At 40.8% G+C, this 26,954-nt stretch overlaps 1 protein-coding gene across 6 annotated transcripts in view; it reads left to right on the plus strand.

Moving 5' to 3' along the window:
- The window catches only part of LOC120895801 (protein boule), a 61,259-nt gene extending 34,493 nt beyond the window's left edge, over positions 1 to 26,766 (plus strand). Inside the window, exons 2-7 of one of the 6 annotated variants that reach the window (XM_040299450.1) lie at positions 5,641 to 6,486; positions 6,642 to 6,893; positions 7,672 to 7,825; positions 7,995 to 8,225; positions 8,397 to 8,454; positions 10,281 to 26,766. In XM_040299450.1, coding sequence (XP_040155384.1) covers positions 6,793 to 6,893; positions 7,672 to 7,825; positions 7,995 to 8,225; positions 8,397 to 8,454; positions 10,281 to 10,297 — 561 coding nt within the window. In that variant the 5' untranslated portion in view covers positions 5,641 to 6,486; positions 6,642 to 6,792 and the 3' untranslated portion in view covers positions 10,298 to 26,766. Of the gene's footprint in view, positions 1 to 5,637; positions 6,894 to 7,671; positions 7,826 to 7,994; positions 8,226 to 8,396; positions 8,455 to 10,280 lie in introns of all 6 variants that reach the window. The other 5 variants (XM_040299449.1, XM_040299453.1, XM_040299448.1 and 2 more) reach the window with 5 other exon arrangements.
- Positions 26,767 to 26,954: the final 188 nt, after the last annotated feature.

Consider the following 26,954-nt stretch of genomic DNA (forward strand, 5'->3'; position numbering starts at 1 on the left):
GAACGTTACAGCACGTTATTGCTGATTTTATCGTTGAATTTATCGAACTTCTGGACCTCCAGAACGATATAACCTGATATTTGTCAACTGATAGTGAAACTAAGTTTCGATCACACTAGGAACTAAACACGTTTAGACTAAACGACTAAACAGAGGTAGATAGTTATTGATGTGCTTTCTAGGTGACAAACAGCTTAACATCGTCAGCATACATCAATATCTTATGGCGGGCGAGTACTAGGGCGACATCGGGCGTTGAAGTATAACAACAATAACAGTGGCTCCAGATTACTACCCTTTGGAATTGCTGTGTTGCTGTAAAAGACATGCGACAAATTACTCCCAACTTTAACATGATGAGACCAGAATTGCAACCAGAATTTGAGCGTTTTGTCTGATTTTTCTTATTTTCTGAACTTCTGATTTTTTTTCATTTTGTGAGCAAATTTGTTGTCCTGTAAAACACAAATTACATAAGCTATCAACGATTTCGTAGACTTTTGACATTTCACTTAACTTATTCCAATTCATCCGTAAACTCAACCTGCGTCAAGAAATGAGTACCCTGGGCTGCTCGAAAAACGTCAACGAGTGATCGTTACGGCCAGAAGAAGTCGAGTAGAATTGTTCAGTGTTGATAAATAATGAATTTTCTTTTAAATGAAGCTATAAATTCCTGAAGAAGAAGCACATTAGTGGTACCGGCAGCACCTTCGCTGGCAAAAACTGAACACGTAAGCAGATTTTTTTCTTCCTGCTGTTTTGGATTGTTTTGCTTACGCCCTGCAATCGTTAGTGTGTGTCTCAATGTCCGTTGATTTCGCAACGGCTATACGGCTGCTAATGTCCTTCCAGCAGCAAGGTAGAAGCAAAAAAGGGAGCGAGTGAGCGCCATTCTGTCGATTCACCATTCGAAGCGCGGGCTTGCCAACCATTCGATCTTAAAGCGCACACAAAAGCGAACCATTGTAATAACAATTGAATGAACGCTCAGGAGCAGAAAACTCATTATGAGCTGAGCTTTTTGAGTTGTTTTTTTTTTGTTTGGTTCGAGACACACGCCATAGTCCTATGTTTCGCTGTGTTCAACAGGACTCACCACCACGAGGAAGAGGAGGGGTAGGCGGTAAGAAGAGGACTCCCGTTTCTCTTAGTCGATTGTGACAATATTTTCTCCGTCCGCCTTCTCATCAGCGCTTCGCCGTCTTTCCGCCACGTGGCGCTGTCTGTTTATGTTTGCAATATTCCGTCTTTTTCCTTAGCAAATGTTCCTCCTGGGGGCACTGGCACTGGTGTTTGTTCGTCCGTTCGGTCGTCTACTCTCCCTGATACCTGGGTTCTATTTCTGGCAGGCATCTCTCGCCCCCGGGTTTGTTGTCGCAGCACCGTCACTAGACACATTGTCTCCGGGCGGTGGGGAAAAAACTGGTATCGTGTGGACGATGAAAAAAGCCATTGAGGCTGCTGGTACAAGTAGCGTCTTCATCGTCGTTGGATCCTATTAGTTTTAAAAAAGTTGTGTGCCTGCCCGCTGCTTTCGCGCTCTGCCCATTGACGTCGGGAGTTCTCTGTTTCTACGGTTCGCGTAGGCAGCTTTCGCGTCACTGTTGCTAGCATCGATCGTGCACATAAAGGCCGGCCGTCTTCCAAGGCAAAAAGCTCAATTGCATACACTCATCCGCCGGGAGTAGGAGAAAAGAAGGAGGCAGGAACGAAATCGGTCGCTTAAATTGGAAAATTGTGGAAAATCTATTTGCGCGCCATCGTGTGACCAGAGAGGGTGGGTAAGAAAGCAGCTGGTAAACGACGATGTGACGTGACCCCCATCCCTTTTGGTCGGTCGCCCCGTCCAATCAACGTATATTGGCAGAGCAAACGTTAAACATACGGTGGCACAGTGAAACACACGAGGCATAGAGCAGCAAAGCACCAGCAGCAACAACAAAAAAGTTATTAAATTAGTCTTCCGTTGGCACGGTGCCTTCTCTGGAGCCGACCAACATCACCCCGACAGAGGGATGAGTTTGAGAAGTGTATGTGTGTGTGGAGATTTTGCATGTCCGGAAGTGAGCATAACATTAACCAACACACACACACGCGCTCGAAATAGAGCGCCTCCATTTAGCGCGGTTTTATGTGCTGGCTTGTGCTAGTATGCAGATGGCTCTGCCGCATACTGTTCAACAACGGCCGGAGGCACATACACACAGTCGCCAATGAACGCCTTCCCTGCGGCGTATGACATCCTGGTTTCGGAATTGGTGAACAGTTGTTTTGGGTGTGTCTGTGTGTAGGTGTGTGATTGTTTAGAAGGGAAGTGGTCGTGTGGTGTGTACACGGTACATGAGCAAAAACCAAAACAAGCCCTTCGTCTTCTCGCCCGAACACGTTTGACCAGGCCCCTGCACAGATTTTGGCAATTTATTGGCACCCACCAAAAAAAAAACACCTCAAAACACTACGCCTGCTTTTAAAACGGACGAAAGGCATCCAGAATTGGTGCGAAATCGATCGTTTTCGAACCCTCTCACTGTATTTTGTTTTTGCTCGCCTTTGGGGAAATGGGAAAAGCATTAGCTTGACCGACCCGATTGCTGCTGTGTGGATAATTCAGTTATATCGTATCACGTGTGTCTGGATACGGCATCCTAGTGCTAGTTTTTTGTTCTCTCTGCTCAAAATTCCGATGTTAATCCACACCACATTCTTCATTGGGGAAGGTTATTAAGGCATTGTCGGCCGAGTAACAGCTATGGGGAAAACAAGCTAGAAAAGTGCAGATTTAACTCTAATCCATGTTTCAGCTCCCACGTTGTGATGGGTCGATCGATCACTGGAAATCACTACTCCTACTCCTCCTCCTCCTTCTCCTGGAGATGTGTCTTTTGTGCCTTGTGTCTAGTCCTGTGCACCAGAAGTTTGAACAAAATTCGGGCTCCGAATCAGTATTCAGGCTCAGCGTAGCACAAGCGAAAGCTCTGCCCGCCTCCAACAGTGACATCTTCTTTGCAGATGACGTTTGGGTGTTGTGTTGGTGCCGCGCTGTTGTGTGCACTACAGGCGCACAGACGCATCCTTGTGCCTATGACCTAGTTTCTCTCTTCATCAGCAGCCAATTGTTTGTTTGCTGGAGGGATCGCAGCAAATTCTGGCCGTAGAATTTTAACCAACTCTACAAAAACACACACACATACACAGAGAGACCTGATGCAGCATCTCATGAGCTTTTGGGAAGCTTCAGCTTCTTACCGCTCAGAATGTGTCACCCTTACCCCGTTTAAACGCAATTAGTGTGGCATTTTTGGTGGCTTGGTACAATAAATAATACTGTTCGAGTGGAATAAGACAGAAAGGAGAAAAGAAAAGGGTACAAGGACACGTTCAAGACCGTTCGAGACATGCCCGGGGATTGAGCATCATCAACATACGCGGTATCGTCCTGATTAGCTCTCGTTTTGGGTGAGAAATGGTGTACCCATTTTTCGGGGATCTGACGCCAGTTTCGGAAGGATGTTGGGAGTGGAGTGTGAGAGAGAGAGGGCATTAACAGATGGATCGGATCATGTGATGTGAAACGGGTAGACATTGACACATGATACGACGATCGGTGTGGAGAGGGGTTTGCCTGTGATGAGGCTTGGGTAATGCAATTAGAGACAACCGGCCCGAACGAGGCGTGCGCTTGTTTGGTGTGGGACGTGCAATTAGAACCCCGACGGTCGAGAGAGCCGGCATTAAACATCAAAGGGAAAACGTTAAACTGTGCATGGGAAAGCCTTAAGTCTTTGATGGATTGCGTAATCTGTTATCTTATTTGTCGTACTCATGTGTAAGAGGGTCTCACTTTAACTGTGTACACAAAACGATTGACAAAAAGGCAGTTGAGCATTTAATGATGTTGTAAGCTTGTGGATTGGAAGTATTATTTTTACTTTGTTAGTTGAGTTGAGTTATTTGAGTTTCTTTGAGTTTGTTTAAGCTTTTTTAAGAAAATTGTAAAAGACTAGAGCTGGTCAAAAGCGTTAATAAGTAGAAATAATTTAAAAACTTTATATAATAACGTATGGGAAGAAGTAGTAAGCAAAAGTATAACAATGAGTAAAGAATTAAGGAATATAATGAGCAATAATTCAAATTCATGAATAGAAAGAGTATCAAACGTAATAAGTAAAGAAGAACAAGTAGAAAGTTGGGAATACCTCGAGATAAAAAGAATAAGAAATAGAAGAAAAGACTAAGAAGAAGTAATAATAAAAAAGAGTAATAAATTGAAGAAAATAATAAGAAGAATAAATCAATAATAAAAAAGAGAAATAAATAGAAGAAAAGAATAAAAAGAAGTAATAATAGAAAATATAGGAAAAATATAGGAAAAAAACACCCACAATGTTTCAACAGTTTCTAGCTGTAAAAGCTCATCTTGCACACATTTTGTTTTTTTTTGTTTTACAGTGTTCTAAAACAGTTTTAATTTGACTTGTTAAACCTTTAAAACTCCTTTCTGTCGATGAATTCATTTGACCTAATTTCTCGTCTTTTGTCTAAAGAACGAAACGAGTGAGAGAGAGAGCGAGAGAAATGAAAAATTAGTTTCCTTTTCTTCTCAAGCGTGTTTTATAGAAATAAAACTATCCCATCTTTCGCTTCTCATAACGATGGGTACAGATGTTTGTTACGTGTGGGGCTGTATGTGTGTGTGAACTAGCCATTTATTATGAAAGCTTTCCTTCCTTTCCGCTTCGGACAAGGAAGCTCTTTATCTTTTCCTTCAAGTAAAATTCCTCCTTTTTTATGAATAAAATGACTTTGCCGGGAAATAGTTGAAACTGCTGGTGGATGGATTTTATTCCTTCCTCTTCCTATTTTTCATTCCGTTACTTTCTGCATTCAAGTGGGCATCCATCATCAGTGAGAAGAGAAGAGGAAACACACTACCACTGCGCCTCCTCCCTTCGTAGGAGGTGTAGTGGCTTATTTCCTCGATATGCAAATAAGGATACTCCCAGGCGAAGGCGCACTCTCTCTCCTTCTCTCTGTCTCTAAATATGACACTGCTGCTGTTGTTCCTTTTTGTTTCCTTTCCAATGTCGTCCAACTGATGCGCGTTGCTGTGATTTGTTTTGCTATGTTAAACATACCGATGCTCCCTTGGTACATGTCCGATGCTCCTTACCTCCTTCACAAACGACTTTCGCCACTTTCCTTCCCTGCTCTTGTTTATATATTTTAACTCCCTTCCCACAGCTTCCTCCCCTTCCGCAGCTTCCCATGCAAAAAAAAAACAACAACAAAATAGTAGTCATTAGTCATGGTGTTTTCTTGTTGCGTTTTTTGTTTCAAATTGTTGCCATTGTTGCTGCCGTTGTTGCCGTTTTCTTGTTACACTGTTTCTTCTCGTTGCTCTGTTTTTAATCGTTGGTTGTGTTTCTTTTACTATTGTGTTTCTTTTTTCTTTCTTTTTCTTCCATTTCTTTTCTTTCACCTCACCACCAACGCCCTTTCCTCTACTCTCTCGTATCAACGTAATTTGCAAATAAAAAAATTCTCTCGTTTTGTGCTATGTGCGCGCGTGTGTGCGATTGTATCCGTGTGCCTTACTATGTATGTGTGTGTATGGTGCCACTCCTTCGCGCTCAGTAGATAAACTCCGGAACGTATAAATATAAAAAAGCGAGCCTTTTTGTGTCCCTTGTCGGTTGCATAGTGTAAGCTCACTAGCAGCAGCTAAAAAGGCTCTAACTCTTTGACGGAAAGGAAGATAGTCGGAAAGGAGATAGCGGTGTGACCTCTCTCTAGGCGCAGAGCAAACATTTTGGTGTGGTGCAAATTGAAATTAACGGCTTCGGAAAAGTTGCGACAAAACTACAACGACGACGACGAGCTCAGAGAACACGTAGAAAAATATAAAATACGCACACACACGACTGCAAATCCTCGAGAGCAAACAGGAAGCAAAACACGGCACTAAAACGCTCTAAGGACGAACGCTCTCGACGACGACGGCCGTTTGTTGTGTTTTTGCTTTGCAGGTGAATGAATATTGTTGTTTGTTGTTTGTATCCACCCTCCAGAGAGCAGCCAGAAAGCAAGTCTAGCAAGACAAAGGTGGTGTGACAAGGTGAAACCTTCCAGGAAGTGTACCGGAAAGCACGAGATTGTCCTGCGGAAGTTCCAGATTCGAGCCATAAATCAGGGCCAACTGCTGTTGTTGGTTGGTTGGTTAAGGAGAAAGAGAGAGAGAAAGCACGAAATAGTAAGGGAAGCCGTTGGAATGAATCAAATTCGTCTGCTGTAAAAATAAAAGCAGTTGTTAAGCAGTCGTGTCCCGGTGACTTGTACAACAAGAAGAGGGAAACGTTCTTCAGCAGTCCATTTGTGGCAAAGCAAAGCCCGCCAAAAGAAGGAGTGTGCATGTGCTGCATTAAAACCACTGAGCACACTTAAGCTAGCCGGAGCAGCAAAAAGCCTTTCCACTACTTCCTTCGAGTAAGCTTTTAGCTCCTACAAATAATTATAGAAAGCGGGATTTAGCGACCCACACACACACACACATCCATCTAAATCAAGCGCACGCACGCACGAATCCACAAACACATCGAGAGAACAAGGATAAAGTGCGCCACAACCTTTCCGTCTCTTAGCTCTCGAACCCGGTTCGTTTCTGGTTGTGGGTTCGCCCAACGGCATCCACCACCACCCCCTCCTCCCACCCCGGGCATCAGGCTTCTTCAGCGTGCAAGGTAAAATCCCCCCGGCCTCACGACGGATCCGTACCCGGCAGCACTGCACAAAATGTCCATACCGACCCCGGCTGGACAGCTTGACGGGGCGGCCCTGGCGGCCCCCAAGTACGGGACGCTCATACCGAACCGGGTGTTTGTCGGTGGAATCAGGTAAGTGCGCCGCCGTTGGCACCACTCTTTACTGCTACTCCTGTGTGTGTGTGTGTGTGTGTGTGCGGACGCGTATGTTACTCAACCACCAGAGAGTGTTACGCGTTGGTTTTTTTTTTGTTCCGGTTCCGGTTACACTGTTTTCACGTTCTTGTTGCGTTACTGCGTTTTTAGTTGATCGTTCACACTTACTCTGTTCCTTTGCTCGACGGAAGACCCATGGTTTCACGTTCGTTTCGGGGTTTTCTTTTGTACATTTAAGCTCTCTTGTGTTCAGAATTAAAGTATCTTTCCCCCAACTAACATTCACACACTGAATGGCCGTGTTCCATGTGTAAGATTTTTTGTACATTTTAATTAGGAGAAAAGTTAGACAAAACATGTAAAATGTCTTAAAACATTGACGGACTAATGTTTAAAGTTTAAGGTCAGTTAAGCTCCTTTAATTTCTTGTAAAATTGTCAGATGTAAATTGATATCGACCTCTAGACTCTCTTCATGCATTTTTTTGAACCGCTCAAGACTATGGACCGATTCATTAAAATCACTCATCACTGATTTAAAAAAAAGAGAGAAAAAGTAGATTCCTCATTGCCAATTAAGAAAGGAACAACCCACACACACTAAATCGAATGCAAAGATAGAAGCAAACACATACAACAGGTGTGCCTGTAGAACACTTTATTTGTTTCGTCTCCTCCCGTACGATCTAACCATGCTCTTGCTCTATTGTCTTTTCCGTTTCCCCCCGTTTCTATCCCTCTCCTTTCTTTCCCAGTGGCGATACGACGGAAGCCGAGCTATGCCGTCTATTTTCATCGTACGGTAACGTCAAGTCGACCAAAATCATCGTGGACCGGGCCGGCGTCAGCAAAGGGTACGGTTTCGTGACGTTCGAGACGGAGCACGAGGCACAGAAGCTACAGAACGATGTGAGTTTGCAATGCGTATCGTGAGGAGGGGACATCTTACCCCAAAAGATGCAAAGCCCTTTGTTGTGTCTTTCTTCTTTCATCCTTTCTTTTCCCCATTTCTCGTTTGATAACGCTCTTGTTTTTGATTTGTGTATTTTCCCTCCCTTCTCGCTGTGGCGACGGCCAGTGTGATTGCATTGTGCTGCGGGACCGCAAGCTAAACATTGCGCCGGCCATCAAGAAGCAGACCCTGTGCGCCACGAACGGTGCCGTGTACTATGCTGCCACCCCGCCAACGCCAGCCATCAACAATATACCGATCGAGCAGTTCGCCACAGTCTACCCGCCCGGTGTGCCAACCATGTATCCTCCCACGTTGCCGTATCAGCCGTTCTACCAGTACTACAGTGTGCCAATGGTGAGTGTGCAACGCGAGAAAGAGGAGCGAATGCCCTTTCTCCACTTCCACAGGCAGGCGGCTGTGTGTCAAGGGGACAGGAATCCATCCTTCCCGCCGTCCCGTGTCAGATGCATTTCGGTTGGTCTATATTATGTTTTTCTTTTCTTGTCTTTTCTTTCTCCCCCACTGGTCCCCAATGCTTTCCCCCCACAGAACGTTCCCACCATCTGGCCTCAAAACTATCAAGGTAAGTTGAGTTAGAAGGTATGGCATTCTCCTACCGGTTTTCTTGTTCTCGTATGAAATATCAGTAAAATAGTACGAACACAACACATTGCATAACTTCAGGCGTTTAGTTTTGGAGCAAATTGTAATAAGGGAACGCGGTGCGAAATGGTCATGTGTGGCGAAGCGGATCACCTACGTTATGGGTAAATGCATTAAAATGATTTCTAATGGTTGAAAAGCAAGAAGTACAGATTATAATAAACCAATGATACTTATGTATGATTTTCATAGAAGCAATAAACATTTAAATTATTTTACCGGCTTTTGCAATCCATGTTTGTGAAATTTTTCCATTGGAGCATAATGTGTTCTTTGTGCTGGGCCAAATGTCCAACTGTCAAATGCAAAATAAATTGAATTATTGTTCAACGTTTGAAACGAACGCTTAAAAGACAGAAATCATTTTTACTTAATATGTAATTTAATGCATAAAAGCACCTAATTAAATCCAAAACCCCATTTTCCAACAATATTCTGGCTATGAACGTATTAGGCCTGGGTCTATGAACATGTTGCGGCAACATTTGTTCAATGGCAACATTTCTGGATTTTCCTACGTATTTCAAAACTGTGTACATATTCACTCACAAAAACATTTTAAAATTAAGTTGCAATTATTTTTTATCCCTTTTGGTGTGCAAAGAAGTCCAAAAATGTTCATGCAACAGATAAACATGAAACAAATCGATTTGTTTCTCTTGCAACAAAAATGTTCCCGCAGCATGAGTTTGACAGTTCGTCCATACGATTTGGCAACAAATGTTCCGGCAACATTTTCATAGACCCGGGCCTTGTTCGACACACGCGAAAATGTGAGTTACGCAAATGTTTCCGGTACGCATTATTTGTCTAACTCGGAGAAAGACTGTACAGTTAAATATCTCTAAGATGAAGTCACTAACTGTAGGTCCCTTGCAAAGTCGCCTTAACTCTTTCACTGTTATTAGGTTACTTTAACAACACGTATCAAAATAACAGAGACAAAAGCAACCCATGCGTATGGAAAAGTACTACTACAGCATCAAAAAGCCGTCCATTTACCTGTTACTACGAAATCATTAGCTGGGACAACAAAACCTTCTTTGATGTTGATGCTTATTTTGCCGCTTTGTTTCGACGCTTGGTAATTTTGGTAATTTTGGAAGATACAATAATGTTGCCTTACATTTGAGGCTTTCTGAAATCTTTGGACAACATTAAATTGTTTTAGATTCTGCTATTAGTGATATTTCGTAAATTAAGGGTTACAGCAACCATTATTCTTTTCTTCTCCATTTGGCACAACAATCGTTGTCGGTCAAGGCCTGCCTGTACCAATAGTGGGCTTGGATTTCAGTGACTTACTGATTAGGCATAGCAGGATAGTCAGTCCTACGTATGAGGGCACGGTCCATTTGGGTCTTGAACCCACGACAGCGTCCGTTACTGTCTAAACATCAAGGTTAAATGATCTACTCAATGAGTTACAGAGCAAAATTCTTAACATGACCATTTGCCCCATGTTTCGCTAAAATTCCAATAGTAGAAAACATACATTGCATAGCTTTATGCGTTAAGCTTTATTTTGTGGAGCAAATTAAATGAATTCATTTTTGCCACGCTCTTCTCACGTAATGAAACTTATACGATCCTATGGGGGACCTTGAAATACTCCTTAATTTACCAAAATCGTTATACATGATGTTTATCTCATCTCAAGCATCATATCTCCTTTCCAGTTATATTACCTTTTCTTTTGTTTAGTTTGGGAACGAATTGAATCTGAAATTACTTTTATATCCTCAGGAATCTACCCGTGCTAAGCGATAGCTGCGGCGTGCGCGTACGTGGACGACAATGAAGCATATATAGAGTAAAGAAATGATATAAGACTATAAAGCGCGAACAGTTGACGGGTGAGATCAAGTCTCATCATGCAACGGAATACCGGTGCCGAAGTAGGAAGCGGACAGGCAGCGCAGCAGCAGCAAAAGCAGCAGCAGCAGTAGCAGCAACAACAACAGCAACGACAACAGCAGCAACAGCAGATCGCGAACAAAACAAATCTTATTTATTATCAGTCAGTCACATTTATACCGACTGCGTGGAGGTTGTAGCGCAAATCAGAATCAGAAGAAAATTACAATCGATGTATAAACAGTATAACTAGAATCGGCATACGGTTAATGGAACCATAGGATAGGAGAGCGTGCTAAGGAGCCGCATACGATAAGCACGAACAGTGGAACTATGGGCGGAACGCTAAAGTACTCCGCAACAAAACAACGTGTGGTCAATCGAACGGTGAAGCAATAACGTTACAAACGCGTCGACAAAAATCGGTGAGCTTATGAGTTTGTTCTTCTGTACTTATAGCGCAGTGCGCATGTAGGATGGAACCGTTTGTTGTTTTGTTCCGTTTTTTTTTTGTGGTAGCAGGATACGGGCAGATACACTTCTGGCCCCCTGCCGCAGAGTATTATGTCGTACGAAACAAGAACGCAGCGTACTATCAAAACCCGAATGCGTAATAAGCAAGGTGGCGTTAAAAGCTAGTCTTTCTACCATGACGCGCGCTGTGTCATGCAGCGGATACTTAGCGAGTTGCATTCAGCAGTGTAAGGAGCGTCAATTTAAGCGTGCGATCTGTCGCTGGGAGGTACGTGTGTCATAGGGTATCTCATGTACGAAAACATCGCATGCTATAATCCCCATCCGGAAGGGAAAACACAAGTCAACAAAGCTGTCTTTGCCAAACACACACACACACTCGCACACGTTAATGGTCCCAACAGCCGTCGCCAATGTCGCCGACGTTGATGGTGTGAATGCGGATGATGATGATGTGTGGAAAAGTTTCGATATCAATTCTCCTGTACATGGCGAACGCTGCACGTTCTTCGTCCCCCGGGTGCAAGCGAAAGATACTGTGACACCGAAATGACTCGTCGATGGAGTTGTGACTAAGGATCGAGGGAAGGGGCCGTCGATGCGCTGTCTCATTATACGTTAATATCGTCAGGCACGTAAGACACACATGCACGAAAGCAATGGTTTAGAGAAGAAAAAGGATCAGGCTGTGAAGAGAAAGGAGAGATTTCTACCGGTTAGGATAATAGCAGGGCCTCGTGACCGTGAGTAAGCGAAATGCAAAGGATGTTGAACATCCCGCTCCTGCTCGCGCTCTATCGTTAGCTTCCCCCAAGAGTGTGAATACAAAAAAAGCAACGGTATTCGAGAAAAGAAAAACAATATGATCCAACTAGAAGCTATAGGAACAAGCAAAAAAAGGGGCAAGGCTTTGCGCTTCCATTTACATCAAAAACTCATCGCGGCACAACTCCACCGATGGGGCGGGGGAGGGAATGTAGCGTAGCAGCAGCGCACAGACACATATTCCATCACGATTCACTGCGCTCACATCACACCGAATCGAAGTAATTCAAACCGTCAGGGCAAAAAGTAACATTCAGACACGTCAACAAAGGAGAGCAGGAAAAAAGGCAAACCAGGAGCGGCGAACAGCATTAACATAGAAACACACATTTTCCTCGGCGCACAAAAGAAGGCATCGGGTAATAGGTAAGCAAAGGATAATATGCCTCTCTAGTCATCTAAAGAGCGCAAAAGGAAGTGAAGGTAACTCGGCGGTGTACGTTGCTTTCTGCGTTGGGTACGGCGGAAAAGTTGTATCCACACCAACCGGATATATATACATTCAGGCAGGGCCAAACAGAGAGGAACGGTAGGGTGTGATGCGCAAGTAAAACAAAAGCGAAACGAACTCGCTGTCTCGCGCTCTCTCTCTCCCTTGACACGACGGAAGCTGTACAGGTTGAAGCGCTCACCGAAATATATACGCAAGCAAGCGGCAGAAAGATAGCAATCCCCTTTGCATTTTCCGGCTTGTAGCTGCAAGTCGCGAGGGAATTTGCCCGCACCGAAGAAGAAAGGGACCTCCTATGCATTTGTGTGAACGTTTTTTCTGGATGTTCTGACTGTTGGGTGCATCGTGGTAAGCTCAGAAGTAAAATACTACCCGCAGGTCTATCTACTTTTGGAGCGTACCTCCCACGTGGTACATCGCTGTTCATCTTTGGGTGTGTTGCGTGTTTGCGCTCCTTCTTTTCGTGGTGTTGTGGAGATTGTTCGATGCCAAAAATCAAAACAAAACAAAAACTTCTCCGGAAATATCTTTGGCTCTAAGGCTTTGCGTACAGCAGGGAAATTGAACGAACTTTAGTTGCTGCGCAAAAGTGAATATAGAAACTTTATGTGTTGCGCGGCCCGCGCTTACTGTTGGTAGACTTGGGTGCTTTTGCAGCAGGACGAGCGTAAGATGTGAGAATATACTGAGCAAGATTCTACGCACAGGAGTGTTGTTTGATTGACGGATCCTAACACCTAAGGCGATAATAAGATTTACATGAGTGAGAGTAGAAACTGCATCATTGCAATATTTGCTTTAGCTCGTACCCGGTTTTACGTGCGCCGCGCCCCCATGTGGTCCGAATGTGATATTCCGATAACCGAGCAGAGGAAGAAGCACGCGCGATAATATACATATACTACGAGGTGGTGGTTCTCCATTCACCATTGGTGGGTGTGTGAGCGTGTGTGTACGCTAGGTACGCAGCAGCCCCAGTTACTTATATTGTGCACCGTTGATGTCTTACCTTGTGCCAGCGACGTGGTCAAAGATGATGTCTTTTTAAGCCGGTTAGCGCAATGGCAAAGTAATATTAGCAGGAAGATGGGAGGAAAAAGCCCAAATGTATCAGCTTTTATCCGTTTTGCATTACCTTCTTCTTGATGTGTGTGTGTGCGTAAAAGGCGCGTTAGCACAATTTAATATCAAAACTACAGAAAGATGATTTTACCGTAACCTATCACAAATAGCAATAGTCGCAGAACGACAAACTTTCACACAAAACTAATGTGCGCTGTACCGCGCCCTTTTTGTAGTAAAGAGAAACCTCCAATAACTCAATAACCTACCTAGCGTGTGTAACTCAAACCCCATTATTAGTATTGCATTCAATAAGCAGAAGAAAAAAACACAAAGAAGACCGATATGTTGTGAGCCTAAAGCGCATATTGTTACGTTTGGTGCTAGCATTTTGGACGCTATTTTGCATGAAAAAGAAAAACACAGCCACGCAAAATGAGCTTCCGGCGTCACATGCCGCGCGCATCGGAAAGTGATTGGCGAAAGCGATCATCCATCAAGCCGAACGGATCCATAAAGCTCCCTTTCCATGGAGATGCCTATTAGGCTGTCTGGTACGTCCTTGTTCCGCCGAGCTGCCTCTCTCTGTGTGTGTGTGTGTTACGGGCTGGGCAACTTTTTTGTGTGAGGTTTCTTTTTAAAGCTGTTTCCCGTGTGTGAGCAGGGCGGGGAAAACCCGGTCAATGATTGATGAGACTTATTACATCGAATTCGGAAACTGTCGGCGCTTGATTTGATATGTGTAGCGCATATGTACGCCCGTATACGTGGCACCAGGTGTCCGGAATATTAGCAATTAAATAGTGACACAATTCTAACGGGGCACAGTTACTTAAAGCGCGGAAGCTGGTGGTGCCTAACGACGCCTTGCCGTAGATGGTTTACAGTTTCAATTCAGTAGGATCTCTTAGACACCACCGGCCAACGGTGTACTATAGCAGAAGAAGGCGTTTAGGATGCTAATTCCCTTTTCCCATTCGTTAGCCCGCGCATCTTGCCTGACGTGTACTTTCATGCCACCTCAGTTCGATGAGTCGAGATTGCCCCGAAAGTCCCCAATAGTGTTTAGCTGAACTGTACTTGTTTGCTGCTGTGTGGTGGTGGTAACGTTACATTCGTTCCACCCGCGCAGCATCCTTCCTCATCTCCCGTAGCAGCAGCAGTCGTCTTTCGTTCAGTTTCTGCTAGCCATCCCGCTGTGAGGGGGTATGGTATGAGTTGAAGCTTTTTTTGATGTCGAATTGCCGTAGTGATTCTGCCCGATTTTGACGCCAAATCTAGTGGGTGGGGAGTTAAGCGAGGGATTAACCTGTTGCCAGAGCTTAGATGCAGCTGTGGTAATGTGTGCGTGTGTGCAGCAACCGGTGGCGCAATATTTCTGCCGTCTGGACTCGGCGGACCTACTTAAGTAAGACAAATAACACTCTCAAGCAAAGCAATTGTAGCGAATTATAGCGGTAAGGTGCGCGTAGCAAATGGGTCTGGAAGACTACCGGGCTACCTCGGGTGAGCGAAGATGCGGTAAAAAGGGTGAGGTGAGGGGTCACGCCTCACACCAAATAGTGCTTGTGTGTTTAATGATTCTCTGCTGCCATGCCACACGCTGATAATCAGGTTTCATCAGTTTAAAATCACTTTAGTTTAGTTTAGTCACTTTGTTATCGATGGTTGCGATCGAACCTCCCCTCCCGACGACCCCCCCCTTCGTTGAATAATCATTATAGCGCGGTGCATTGTAGCACCATTTGTTAACTCGTTTGTCCCAAAGACAATGTTGAAAATCGATGCGAATTAAGGTCGCGTTAATGCGAACGTTATATTTGCGCCAAATGATAAATCGTTATCTCCTGTTGCTAAGTGTTTTCTGTTTTAGTTGTTGTGGCGGTGAATATTTTGTTGTTTTTCTGTTTTTTTCTGTTTTTCTTCCTCGTCTTTGCTTTGATTTCACCCATCAGAGTGTGTGAATGACACCGAACCGCCGTGGTGTACATCATGTGGTTTGGTAGTTCGAAAGGTATGCAAAGCACACTCGCACAAGCAATTGTTGAGCATTTTTTCTAGTTTCCACGCTAACGAAACATTGCTAGTTTTTGTGTGGGTTGTGGGGTAAAAGTGTGGTAATTGATCAGTTGGGAAAGCAAAGCATCAGCACAAGATGGAAGCAATGTTCGGCTCACAACAACTAAATTGCGATAATGAGACTGCGTCAAACGTGGTAAAAAAGTAGCACGAAAGACACAATGCGCAGTTGGTAAATGTTAGGTAAAAGCAACAAACAACAAAAAAGAGAAGAAAATAAGCGAAACAGGTGGCAAAGTTATGCGGCGAACGCAGATAACTCTTTAATTATTTTAAGAGCAAAACCTAAACGGGGAATAAATCTACTGAAAAGAGGATAGAGTGCATAGAGGGAATGAAGCAACTGAAAAAGCAAACATAACCTAACAATCTAGTAAATAGAAACATACTGTAGCGAACAGATATAACAACACAATCTAAACTCTTAGCGGTAGGACACACGAAGAAAGTGCAACACGTTAGAGCAAACTTTCAGCGAGAGAAGCAGAAAAAACGGATACGAGACAAATAAAAATACAAATAGAAATGCAATATAAGCAGCAGTAAAGCAAATTTAATTACATCCTTAACAATCTCGTTGATTGGCGAAGGTGAAAAGGAAAAGTTCTTTCACAATTACTAGAGACAGAAAGAACATAGTGCTCTAACCAAATGGCGTCTAAACATCAATAGTAGAAACAAAAAATGGCAAAAAGATTGCGAGAAAATGGATGAAACAAATATTAAAGCGTACCGATAGCACACTACATCACATCGAAAAAGAATAAAAATAAAGTAGCCAACAAAAAAACCGTAGCAAAACCAAAACAAAGCACCTTAATAGAAGAGCATGATGCAAATGATGCAAACAGATTGCAAAAAAAAAACGCGTAACGTCAACGCCATCATGCAAGCAGCAGATGGAGCCATTCCCCGCCTGATGCAAGCACATACCCCATAGTGTGTTTGACACCATGTGATTGAGCTGGATGTGATCACAACTACACGGACACGGAACAAAATCGATTGAAACAGCTAACGTACACTAAATGAAACTAATTAACCATGAAACCACCTCCATCAATCGCACACAGTACAGATCACGTCAAAATTTCACACTCACACACAGTACAGTACATAAAAATGCCACACAAAAGGCGTGTGCGGTGGTGCACAGTTGAGAAAATGTATATCAAAGGTTTCAAAACATGCAAAAGTGCGCGAAATGTTTTGATATGAAATTTATTGTTATTGTTGACACAGAGCAAAGGTGTGTTGTGTGTGTATGTGTGGGTGTGTATGTGTGTTGATGTGGTAGAGAAAGGGTTAGAGAAATGCTAGATAAACCTGAAGAATTCGGAAGAATAAAAGCCCAACCTAGATTCCGATGGGAAAGATGATCTCCAACACATCACATAAAGCATAAGGACAGGAAAAGCAAAGATCTTGACTGCAGGAAAGGATGGTCGGTTATAATTAATTGTTGAACTAAGATCGCTCAATATTTCCACAAACACACACGCGCGCGCGCACAGGCACACACTCACACGGACACTCTTGGAGGTTGTTGATTAGTGCATTGTTAGGAAGAAGCGGTTCGTGTGTTATTATTTCTTTTTTTAAAAAGGTGAAATGAAACGTACTCAAACACACATGAATTGCTAAAAAGGATCTCGCCGCAATTCGAGCGATTCGCGATAATAGGGGTTGGTAAACAGAGTAATGAAGAAAATGGGCGCGCTCAGCAAGAGAGAGAGAAAACAAACAACTACAACAACAACGCAAACAATGCAAAACGATTGGAAAATCCAAAAGTAATATTTGTGATATATTTGCCAAAACCAAATGCAAAACAAAACTGATAAAAGAACGCAGCACAGCAAAAGAAGTAATAATTGTCTAGTGAACGTGCTCCTCCTATACCCGGCAAACGAAAACCCCGCCCGGGTGGTATTTTTGTCAACTAGGTTAGGTTTGTTGAAGAGAAGGCCCCTTTTTTGCTGTGTGCGGTGCAACATTTTGTGGATACTCTTTTCTTTGTTCCGTTTTTTTGTTGTTTTTTTTTGTATAACAAAATACGATGGGAAATGAAATTCTTTTCCCACTACGATTCATGCTCTCTTTGTCTAGTACATATTGGCAAATCAGATGGCTTCCATTAGAGACACACGGTGATCGTTTGTAACTGAAGTGTTAGGGACATCCTTTTTTTCGTCAAATATGATCATCAAAGTTCAAGGATCATCAAAACCTCTGATCAAACTCTCTCTCATTCATTCGTCATTTTCATGCACGCTTTAGTGGCAAACGAGTTTAGGCAATTGCTGCCTTACCTAGAACCGACGGAACTTGGAGAGAACTATCGGTAGAAGTATTTGTGCTTTGTTTGCAGCTTATTCATGGCTATGGGAAACTGTTCGCAATTGAACATGATATAGCATACAGTTTGTGTACTTTAATTGCACCTTAACATTACATATGTTGGCCATCATCATGTATCATCTTTTTGCGCGCTTAGCAGTAAATTGCTTAGTTCCTAATTTGTTGCTTATTTGCTTATTGTCATGCATTCATAAAGTCAGCGATTCGACGGGTTCGTTTGGTTAAGCAAATTGCAATCGTTACCATGATTAAAACGTCTCTGCTTACTTACTGTTTGATGCGAACGCTTCTTCTCTCTTGCCAATCGTATCACCACGAACACACATCGGACGAACTGTTGTTGCTTCATCTCATTTCACCAATGATCAGTGACGATAGAGGGAGTAGAAGAAGACAAACAGAGAACGAAAAAAGAAGGAAACCCCATACATAAACGTGTAAAATCATCCATGTTATAGTAGATCATCCATCAGCTACAATGCATGGTCGTTGTTTGTGAGCCGATTCTAGCCGGTAGACGAAAAGATATAACTCTTAATTGCCCCTAAATCTAATCTAGTGGATCGCTGATGGTGGCGGTTGGCGGAACGAAAAAGGACATTTTAAAACGAATATATATAATGTGCTCTAGTACGAAAACCTAAACATGTAAGAAAAACCTAAGTAAACAAATAAACAAAAGAAGAAGAAACTACACACATACACATTAATAATATTATCTCTATTGAGATATAAAAGCATACATTATTTATTTAAAAACAAAACGGCTAGCGGTGGTAGATCAACGGCGCGGACAAAAGGAAGGAAGAGATAAAGAATAGCAGAGCGAACAAAAGAAGAAGAAAAAAAAAACATGACGAGAAAACAAGAAAAAAGAGACAATGTGCACGCGCAGAGATGACATAATATTGAAATGGAAAATCTAGCCAGACGAGAACGTGAAAAGAATGAACTAAAGTCTAATTTATTTATATATAATATACTATATACAGATAAACGTAAGCAATAAAAAAAACAAAAGTAGAGAAACTGATAAGTCAACCCGACAATGGCAAAGTAAAACTGAAAACGAAATTTAAACCATAAATTAGTCGAAACGGTGTGAAGCATGGCAAGCGTTAAAACAGAACAGAACAGAAAAATAACACAGCAAAACGTGTGAGATGCATTATAAAAAGAGTATAATAATCGATATATACCAACACTTATATATATATACATTAAATATATACAAAGTAAACGAACCCTAGGGTGTAAGGTACTAGTGAACAACACAAAGAAAACACAAAATGAAAGCACATTTTATTCCCCATCATTGGGAGGGGGAGAGAAAAAACAACTCATTCATTACGTCAATCTCCATACCTCCTCATACGGACACATTTCACGTCACATGAAAACACTCTTAACCAAACCACTCCCTTAGATGGTTAGAAATGTAAGGAAAGACACTGGAGAAAGTAAAAGAATAAACAACTGAAAATGCATAAAACTCACTCAATCTTACCATACAACTGACACAGACAGAGGCAGAGAGAGAGAGAGAGAGAGAGACACGTTATCTAATACATCATGTATCGGCAGGATGCCAACGGAAACGATGATATTTTTTAAAAATATTATACCTATACACATGCCGCAATGGAGAAGAGAGCAAGGAAGCAGATATTATAACGACAAATGAATTGGTTTGGTTAGGAAAGGCCAACGGTTAGACAATGATATGAGTGTTTGTATGTATATGTGTGTGTGTGAAAGAGAGTGTGCACCGCTGGGACAACACCACCGTAGTGGAACGTCGGTAGAAACCCACACATACACACACGCATTATTGAATAGTAAAATTGGAAAGACGGTAGGGATTGGGATGCCAATGGCTATGATGAAGTGAGAGTAATAAAATAATTAGGAAAATGAAATAATTTATACAATAAACAACCCGATAGCAATGCGGTGAAACATTTGGAGTGAAATCTAAAACAGTAGAAATTGAAGGAAATAAAAAGAAGGAGAAAAAAACATATATGATATATACAAAATAACAAATAGTAAGAAAAAAAGAGAAGAAACAAAAACGAAAAAATAAAAAAATAAACACACACACACCCAACTCTTAACAAACTCTCTTGTAGATGGTGCAAAAGTAATGCAAACAAAACAGACAGCCACACACCATTCTCTTATACAGAACATAACACACACGCATATAGTAATGTAATACAGAAGAACCCTAAAAACACAAACACACAAACATAATGAAGAAACAACCTAACGGATGAAATATATTCAAACTGTCGGTGATATTTTTAGATTATAGATAATACGAAAGAAAGAGAAGAGAGTCTGTCAAAGGCGACAAAGGCGGGCACGGTAATAGTGGATGGAAGAGAGCAAAAGTGAACCGGTATAACACATAATAAATATTAAAGTCATTGATAGCAAGTAATAAATAAATGAAAATGAAAAGGTGAAGAAGCAAATGGAACGAATGAAAAAAGAAAAAGAAAACCCCTCCTCCTACTAATTATACAACACAAACACACAGATGCACACACTTACACAACAAAAAAAACACATGGAAGGAAAAATTGTGAAATGAATAATTGAAAAGCAAGTGAAGTGGACTCGGAAGAAGACGAAAATAGTTGTAAAAAAAAACATCTAAACAAGTGGTTTTTTTCTTCTTCTGATTGCTTCGAGAAAATCAGCAAAAACAAAGGCATATAACTGTTCCTATCGTTTGAACTGGGAGACGTGTTTCCCTTTTGATTGGTTTGGCAACAGAAAAACGCAAACAGGGCAGTACTAATCTGAGGTACTACTATTGTACGGTATACTATATTGTTCAGTTTTGGTTTGCAGCTCCTTTCGTAAAACAACTCGAACGTCGTTATTGTTTTCTCTTCTATTTTTCTCTTCCTTTTTGTCTCTATTTTCTTCAGTCGTGAGAATGGTGGTAGTGATGGAGTTTATTACTTCAATGTTTTGTCGCTTCAAAACGTTTAGTTAAATTAATTGCACTTGCATGTGCTTTCTATTTTGTGAATTTCAGTTTAATCACCCAAAAAAACAAGAGCGAGCTCAGCTCAGCAAATTTTATCAACCAATGGACAATAATGAAGGGCAAAAGTAAAGGAAGTAAACGAGGGAAAAACTTAAAATCGTGCATCGAAAACTGGTGGTTAGACACACTTGGACACTATAATTCGGGGAAAAAACGGATCTAAAACGGTCTTCTTAAAAGCAATTCGATACGGAATAGTTTTATTTTTTTAGGTATATCGAATGTTTAGGAGGGAACTAGGTTTTACACCAAATGCAGCTACATTAAACACATACACACACAGAAATGCAAACACATACACATAGTTCGTTAAACAAAAATAGACAAATCTACACGCGCACACACATACAAAACAAACACAAACTTAAGTGAAACAATTATACACATTTATAGGAATCTACTATATGTACGTATACAAGAAAGTAGAGCAAATAAGAAAAGAGAACAAACAACAACACAGCGAGAAAGAAAGAAAGAAACATGAAAACATTGTGCTACTGATGGAGATAATGTTGCGGGTCTTCTTCCATCATGACCCCATCATGCATTTGCCATTGTGCAGGCATTATTTCACATAGATGTTGGTTTCTTGTTTTTTGTTTGTATCTATGTTCCCGTAAGACGAACTACATGTAGCTCAAATTGTTGCTATTATTCTGGGAAAATTGGAAATTAGAATGTGGGACAATACAACATAGCGATGCCAAATTTCATTCGAAACGCGCGAACATTATCTTAGCGTTGAGCGGTTAAGTGAAAGGAGTTACGGGGAAATGGGAAAATGTTTAATAACAGTTGTATTATAGACGGCATTTGTGAAGTAAAATGGGTAAAACAACCATCGATAAGAGGGAAAGTAAGGAAGTTGGAAATAGCAAAATTTGAAAGCAAGTGCAAGAAAGAGGGTTTATTTGTATGTAGAACAATTGAATGAGGGCAACACATACACATTGACACACATACACACACACGCACACAGACACGCAGGTGTAACTATGGTTTTGTAACAGGAGCGCCCTTATCGCTAATAATTTATTATAATACCACCTTACTAAGTCGTCCCATTACTAACTCGTACGTTAAACTTTGCGAGCTTACTGCCCGAGACGACTGATAAGAGTACTGATGACTTGAAGAAATGAAAAAAAAGAACAACAACAACGCCCAATATCTAAAGAAGGAAAACAAAATGCTGGTTATTATTATGTTTAAATCGATAATACTTCGTCGTAGTCCGAAATTTGTATTGTTCACTTACGTGCTTTATTGTTTTGTAATAGTGTTTCCTGTTTTTTTCCAGTTTATGTTTTTTGTGTGATTTGGTTTTCATGTTCACTGGTATGTTGTTATACATTTGTTTGTTTTTATTTTCGGTTTATTTCTCTAATTTTTTCTTTTTTCTTTTTAGATGTGAAAAGAAGATGGAACAGAAGAAGGATACACAAAATACAAAACATAAATACACACACACACACACACGCACACTAAGTCAATCGAAAAGCAATCCAAACTCCTCATCCTCCATTGTATCTCTATTATTGTAGCTCTGCGTAAGGTACGCTACTAAGGGATGTGAATCGACAAGGCAAACGATTCGATGGTGCGCATGGTATAATCGAACGGCTGATGTTTCACTGTGTGTTCAACTTTCAAGGTGAAAAGTGATGCCTATGCATTAGAAAGACAGAAACGTACATTGCAATAGCTGAAACCGGATCGTAGAAGCTGCATATAAACTAAGCACGATCGAACAATGGTGCATTTAAAGGCGTATCCCGCACCGCACATCCTTCCCTTACTTTCGGAATAGTTGAAGTGAAGAGCAGAAACACATAAAGTACATATGGTTGTGTCAAAAACATGAAACTACTCACAAAAAGGATGAAACGCGAAACCGAAACCGCTACAGCCGTGTATGTGTGGTAGCTTCACGTATTATCGTAACATCGAAAGATCACTTTCATCCTATAATCAAACATCAAACTGGATTGTAGAGCAGTCCATTTTTTCGACTGGTTTTGTAACAGCTGAATAACTAAACGATACTGATTTTATGTGGCATTAAAAAGAACAGGAGCAGTCATATCAGTTTGAGTGTATGCAAAATGAAAAAAACGAATAATTAGTTTGATGAGTGCGTTATCTTTCAACGCAATTGTTTACCAAGGCCAAGATTTGAAAGAGATTTGGTTTAATCCGGGAAAACATCACACACACACACAGGCATGTTTATTGTATTGTGTTGGATTAATTTAGATCCTTCGTTTCGTGTTTTCCACAGCAAAGCATTACCATTCACTGCGCCACTAAAGCAATACCTTGAAAACTACATCCAATGTGCTGTTTTACATCCATATTTATATATATACACAAGAAAATACATTAAGAAGATCAAGCCTTCCATACCTGTTGGCCATGTAGCAAAAGAAAAGTCGAACGAATAAAAAAGTGCGAGAAGGAGAGAGAGATAGAAAGAGAGAGAGAGTATAAAAAACCTTAATATAGTAAGGCAACTATGAAAGATATATATATATTAAGGGCAATAACAGCCCGCAAGTGTAAGGCCAGGGCCTTTTCTTCATTTTACTGTGTCTTCGTAGAGCGTATATTGTAGAAGATGAGGAGAAACTGCGGAAAAGAAAAGAAGAACAAAAAAAAGACGAAGTTAGGCAGGTGACGATTATTATGATCGATTATTATGATTATTATTGCTATTAAAAATAAACCAGAAAAAAGAATAATGTGATAGATTTAAAAATATATATATATGAATATATATACATACCTACTGTACTGTATATGTACTGTCGTGTATAAGTATAAGAAAGTATGAAAAAAAAACCGAAGCACTAAAAGGTGGGAGGAAATACAAACAAAAATCTAAAACTGGTATATATACACAAGAATAGGAAAAAGAAAACAAATATATATTAATAATGATAAAACAAACCTACAAAGCAAACCGAAACATACATACATACATACATACATGCAGTACGTAGTGGATAGGAAAAGGAAAGCAAGAATGAGTGAAACAAAAAACAGCAAACAAAAAGAAGAGAGAAAAAGCTATATTTGTCCCCGATATAGACGAAAACCATTTTACTTCTCTAGTGTGAACAGTGCGCGCCACAGAACAGAAGAATCACACGTGCAGCACACGGTCTTGCGCCCAGTCAACTACAAGCTCTTCTTTACACGTATTATATACATAGATATATACACTCATAACTAACACGCATAACAAGAGAAAGGAAACGAAACGTAGCGTCAATGATATCTCTACACATAAATCTTAGATAAAAACAGACAAACAAACAAACAAATGACATAAGAAATGTGTTGGAAATGGAATATTTGCCCAGGCATAGAACAGCAGAACGAAACAAATCACCCATACACAAGCACGCATACATATTAACCAGCGACACTTTCACTACTTCCCCACTCTCGATGTAATATCAAAATAATGCACTCAAGCGAATGGTAAAGCCTATAAACGATAACCCTAAGCATATGAGCAAACTATCGCAGCCAGTTGTGATACGGTGCATGGAAAGTGTCGATACAAGACAGCGGTTTTATGTGATCGTTAGCTTTCTTGCTCAATGTGCTTTTTCGTCATAATTCCTTCATAAATTTTTCTTTCGCAAACAGCAAAACATAGAAAGCAAAAAACTCTATTGCTAGAAAAGCAAGATCCTCATTGTTTTGCACTGATTCATTTGAACATTAAAAAGCGAACGAAAAACAGAAATAAATCCTCAGAACAGAAAGAAAGAATTAGCGAAATGAAAGAAAGGAAATAAACAAACAACAGCGTAATGCATAATGCGTAACGAAAAAAGCAAACACTATCTTAACAAAACAAAACCATTGAAAACGTAAAATTATATCAATTATTCAGAGAAGCCAAAACAAACATAACAAAAGCAAAACAAGACTTGGAAACGAACGGTGGCAATTAACGCTCCTGTAATAAAAGCAATTACTACTTCCAGCGACGATGGGGAAGTAGCGATTTTAACGTGAGCAATTAAACCTAATGCAATTACACTACTTTCACCCTCTCCTCCCCCCTCTCCCCTCACCCCCACTCTCCTCTCGCCACTTCTGTCCACTTTACTACTGATCATAGCCTGCTCAGTAAATATGATAAAATGAAACCTCTAATCGCATAAACAAAAGCACACGTAACTACGTAAGGGAAAATGACGAACAAAAGTAAAACTCGAATCGAAACAACATCACGAAACCGAAATCGAAACTGTTGTAGTAGTTTGTGGGAAAATAAATGAAAACAAACAAAAAAGAAAGGTAAACTAAAAGAAGGAAAAAACAAAACTAAATATCAACTTAAACTAAAAGGAAAATTGATACAATAACGAACACATAGGAAGCAGGAACATAAGAACGACGGAGGGAAGGTAATAATGTTTGCATGCAATAGAAGCGGGTGACGAACTAAAATGGCATAATCAATCAAAATCACTAGGTTCTTACTGGCTCCTAGCAGCAGCAGCTCCATAATATCAAGATTTACTTCGCAAATATTCTTAGCTCTTATTTAGCTCTCTTCTAACTTTGCGAACAATGGCTACACGTAAAACTACATGGAAAAAGGAAATGATGATACTACTTACCCTATCGCTATTAACTCAGTATGCTTTGCTCTTGCTGGTGTTTTGGTTTGAGCACGTTTGTTTGAACTCTCTTTCTTGCTATTACTCATGTCAATTCATGGCTTAGCTTTTAAGTTCAATCACTTTTTTTCTTTATGCTACCATCACTTTTCTGTTGTGACTTCAAAAATTTCTTATTTTTTCAATTGGTTTACTAAAGTATTTAACAAATTTGTGTTCTAAAAATCTGTTACCACAAACCGTTGCCGAAAGCAAGAACAACACATTACTGTGCTACATAGCGAAGCAAATCATTATCGAACCGAAAACATCAACAAACCCCCTACTCTAAAATAGTAACTCTTAATGCTCTTTAAACTCACTGCACTGTCAGGCTCTTTTAATCTACACTTTTAAACAAAACAAAACAACAACAAAAAAACAAAACAAAAATGGCGCTACACAACACAAAAGCACTAACTTACAGTTCTAGAAAACAGTCGTAGAGCAGAAAACAACAAATGAACAATGAAAAAAACACTACTCGCAAAAGCCACTTTCTAATGATGATACTGAAGAGAAGAGAATTGCAACAAAAACTAAATAACTAATACACATCTACAAACAACAAAACACATAACACCGCTGTGGTGAACAGTGGTGAAAAGAAGAAATAAATCAAAAACTAGTCTGTCGAAATGAGTCGAAACATTTTAAAACGTGCAGTGTGGAAACGAGAGAAAAAAAACCGGAGTCAAGAAAGTAAAGATTGAAAGTGAAAGCTATAAAACTTGGTGACGCTGTGTACTGTGTTTTCCTTTTTTTGCTCCCCCGCGGAGTGCATACACGCGTTTGCATTTATATCAGTCCTAACTAGCAAAACACAGCAGCGGTCTCGACAATTGTTGAATTACACATTGAACTACTACCCCGAACAGCACCTCAGAAGCAATCCAATCCCAATGCACCCAATATCTCCCAAAATGTAGCGATCGATGCTTTGAGCATCGCATTGCTTCAGTCGATTAGTTTACCCCGATACATAGACAAACCGAAAGAAGGGCTCCTTGGTATGATTGAAACGAAAAGGTGCTACTGAACGACGAATGAAGATGCTACCCATTAGGTAGGAGAAGAGCAACGAGCAACCAAACAGACAATTGGTATCACGTCAATGATATTATCAATGGTTTTACGTTTCTTCCTTCGCCTGAAAACTACTTCTACTTCCCCCCCATGTGTGTGTCAATCAACAATTTATTTCAACTGTCGACAAAACAAAAGCTAAAATGAAAGCAGAACTAATTGTTGCATTCTTACACTTCAGAGGGAGAGTATGCACACAGAATCAAAGTGAAACCCGAACTAAAACAAAACAGGCCGAAATAAAGAGCGAGATTAGTGAAAGCGAAGAAGGAAGAGTAAAAGTAAAAAAAATGAGCAAGAGGACAGTAAAATGACAAAAGAAAAAAGAATATTAAAAAAATGAAATACACTTACACATAAAAAGGCTGTAATTTTAAGAGGTAACAAAAAAAAAGCAAAAGAAAATGTAGGTGTCGTAAAACAACCCGATTTAATAATGAACAGTCAAAATCGAATTGGAGAAGTGTGTGGTGTGGTAA

The sequence above is a fragment of the Anopheles arabiensis genome, chromosome 2 (assembly GCF_016920715.1).
Source record: "Anopheles arabiensis isolate DONGOLA chromosome 2, AaraD3, whole genome shotgun sequence".
Lineage (NCBI taxonomy): Eukaryota > Metazoa > Arthropoda > Insecta > Diptera > Culicidae > Anopheles > Anopheles arabiensis.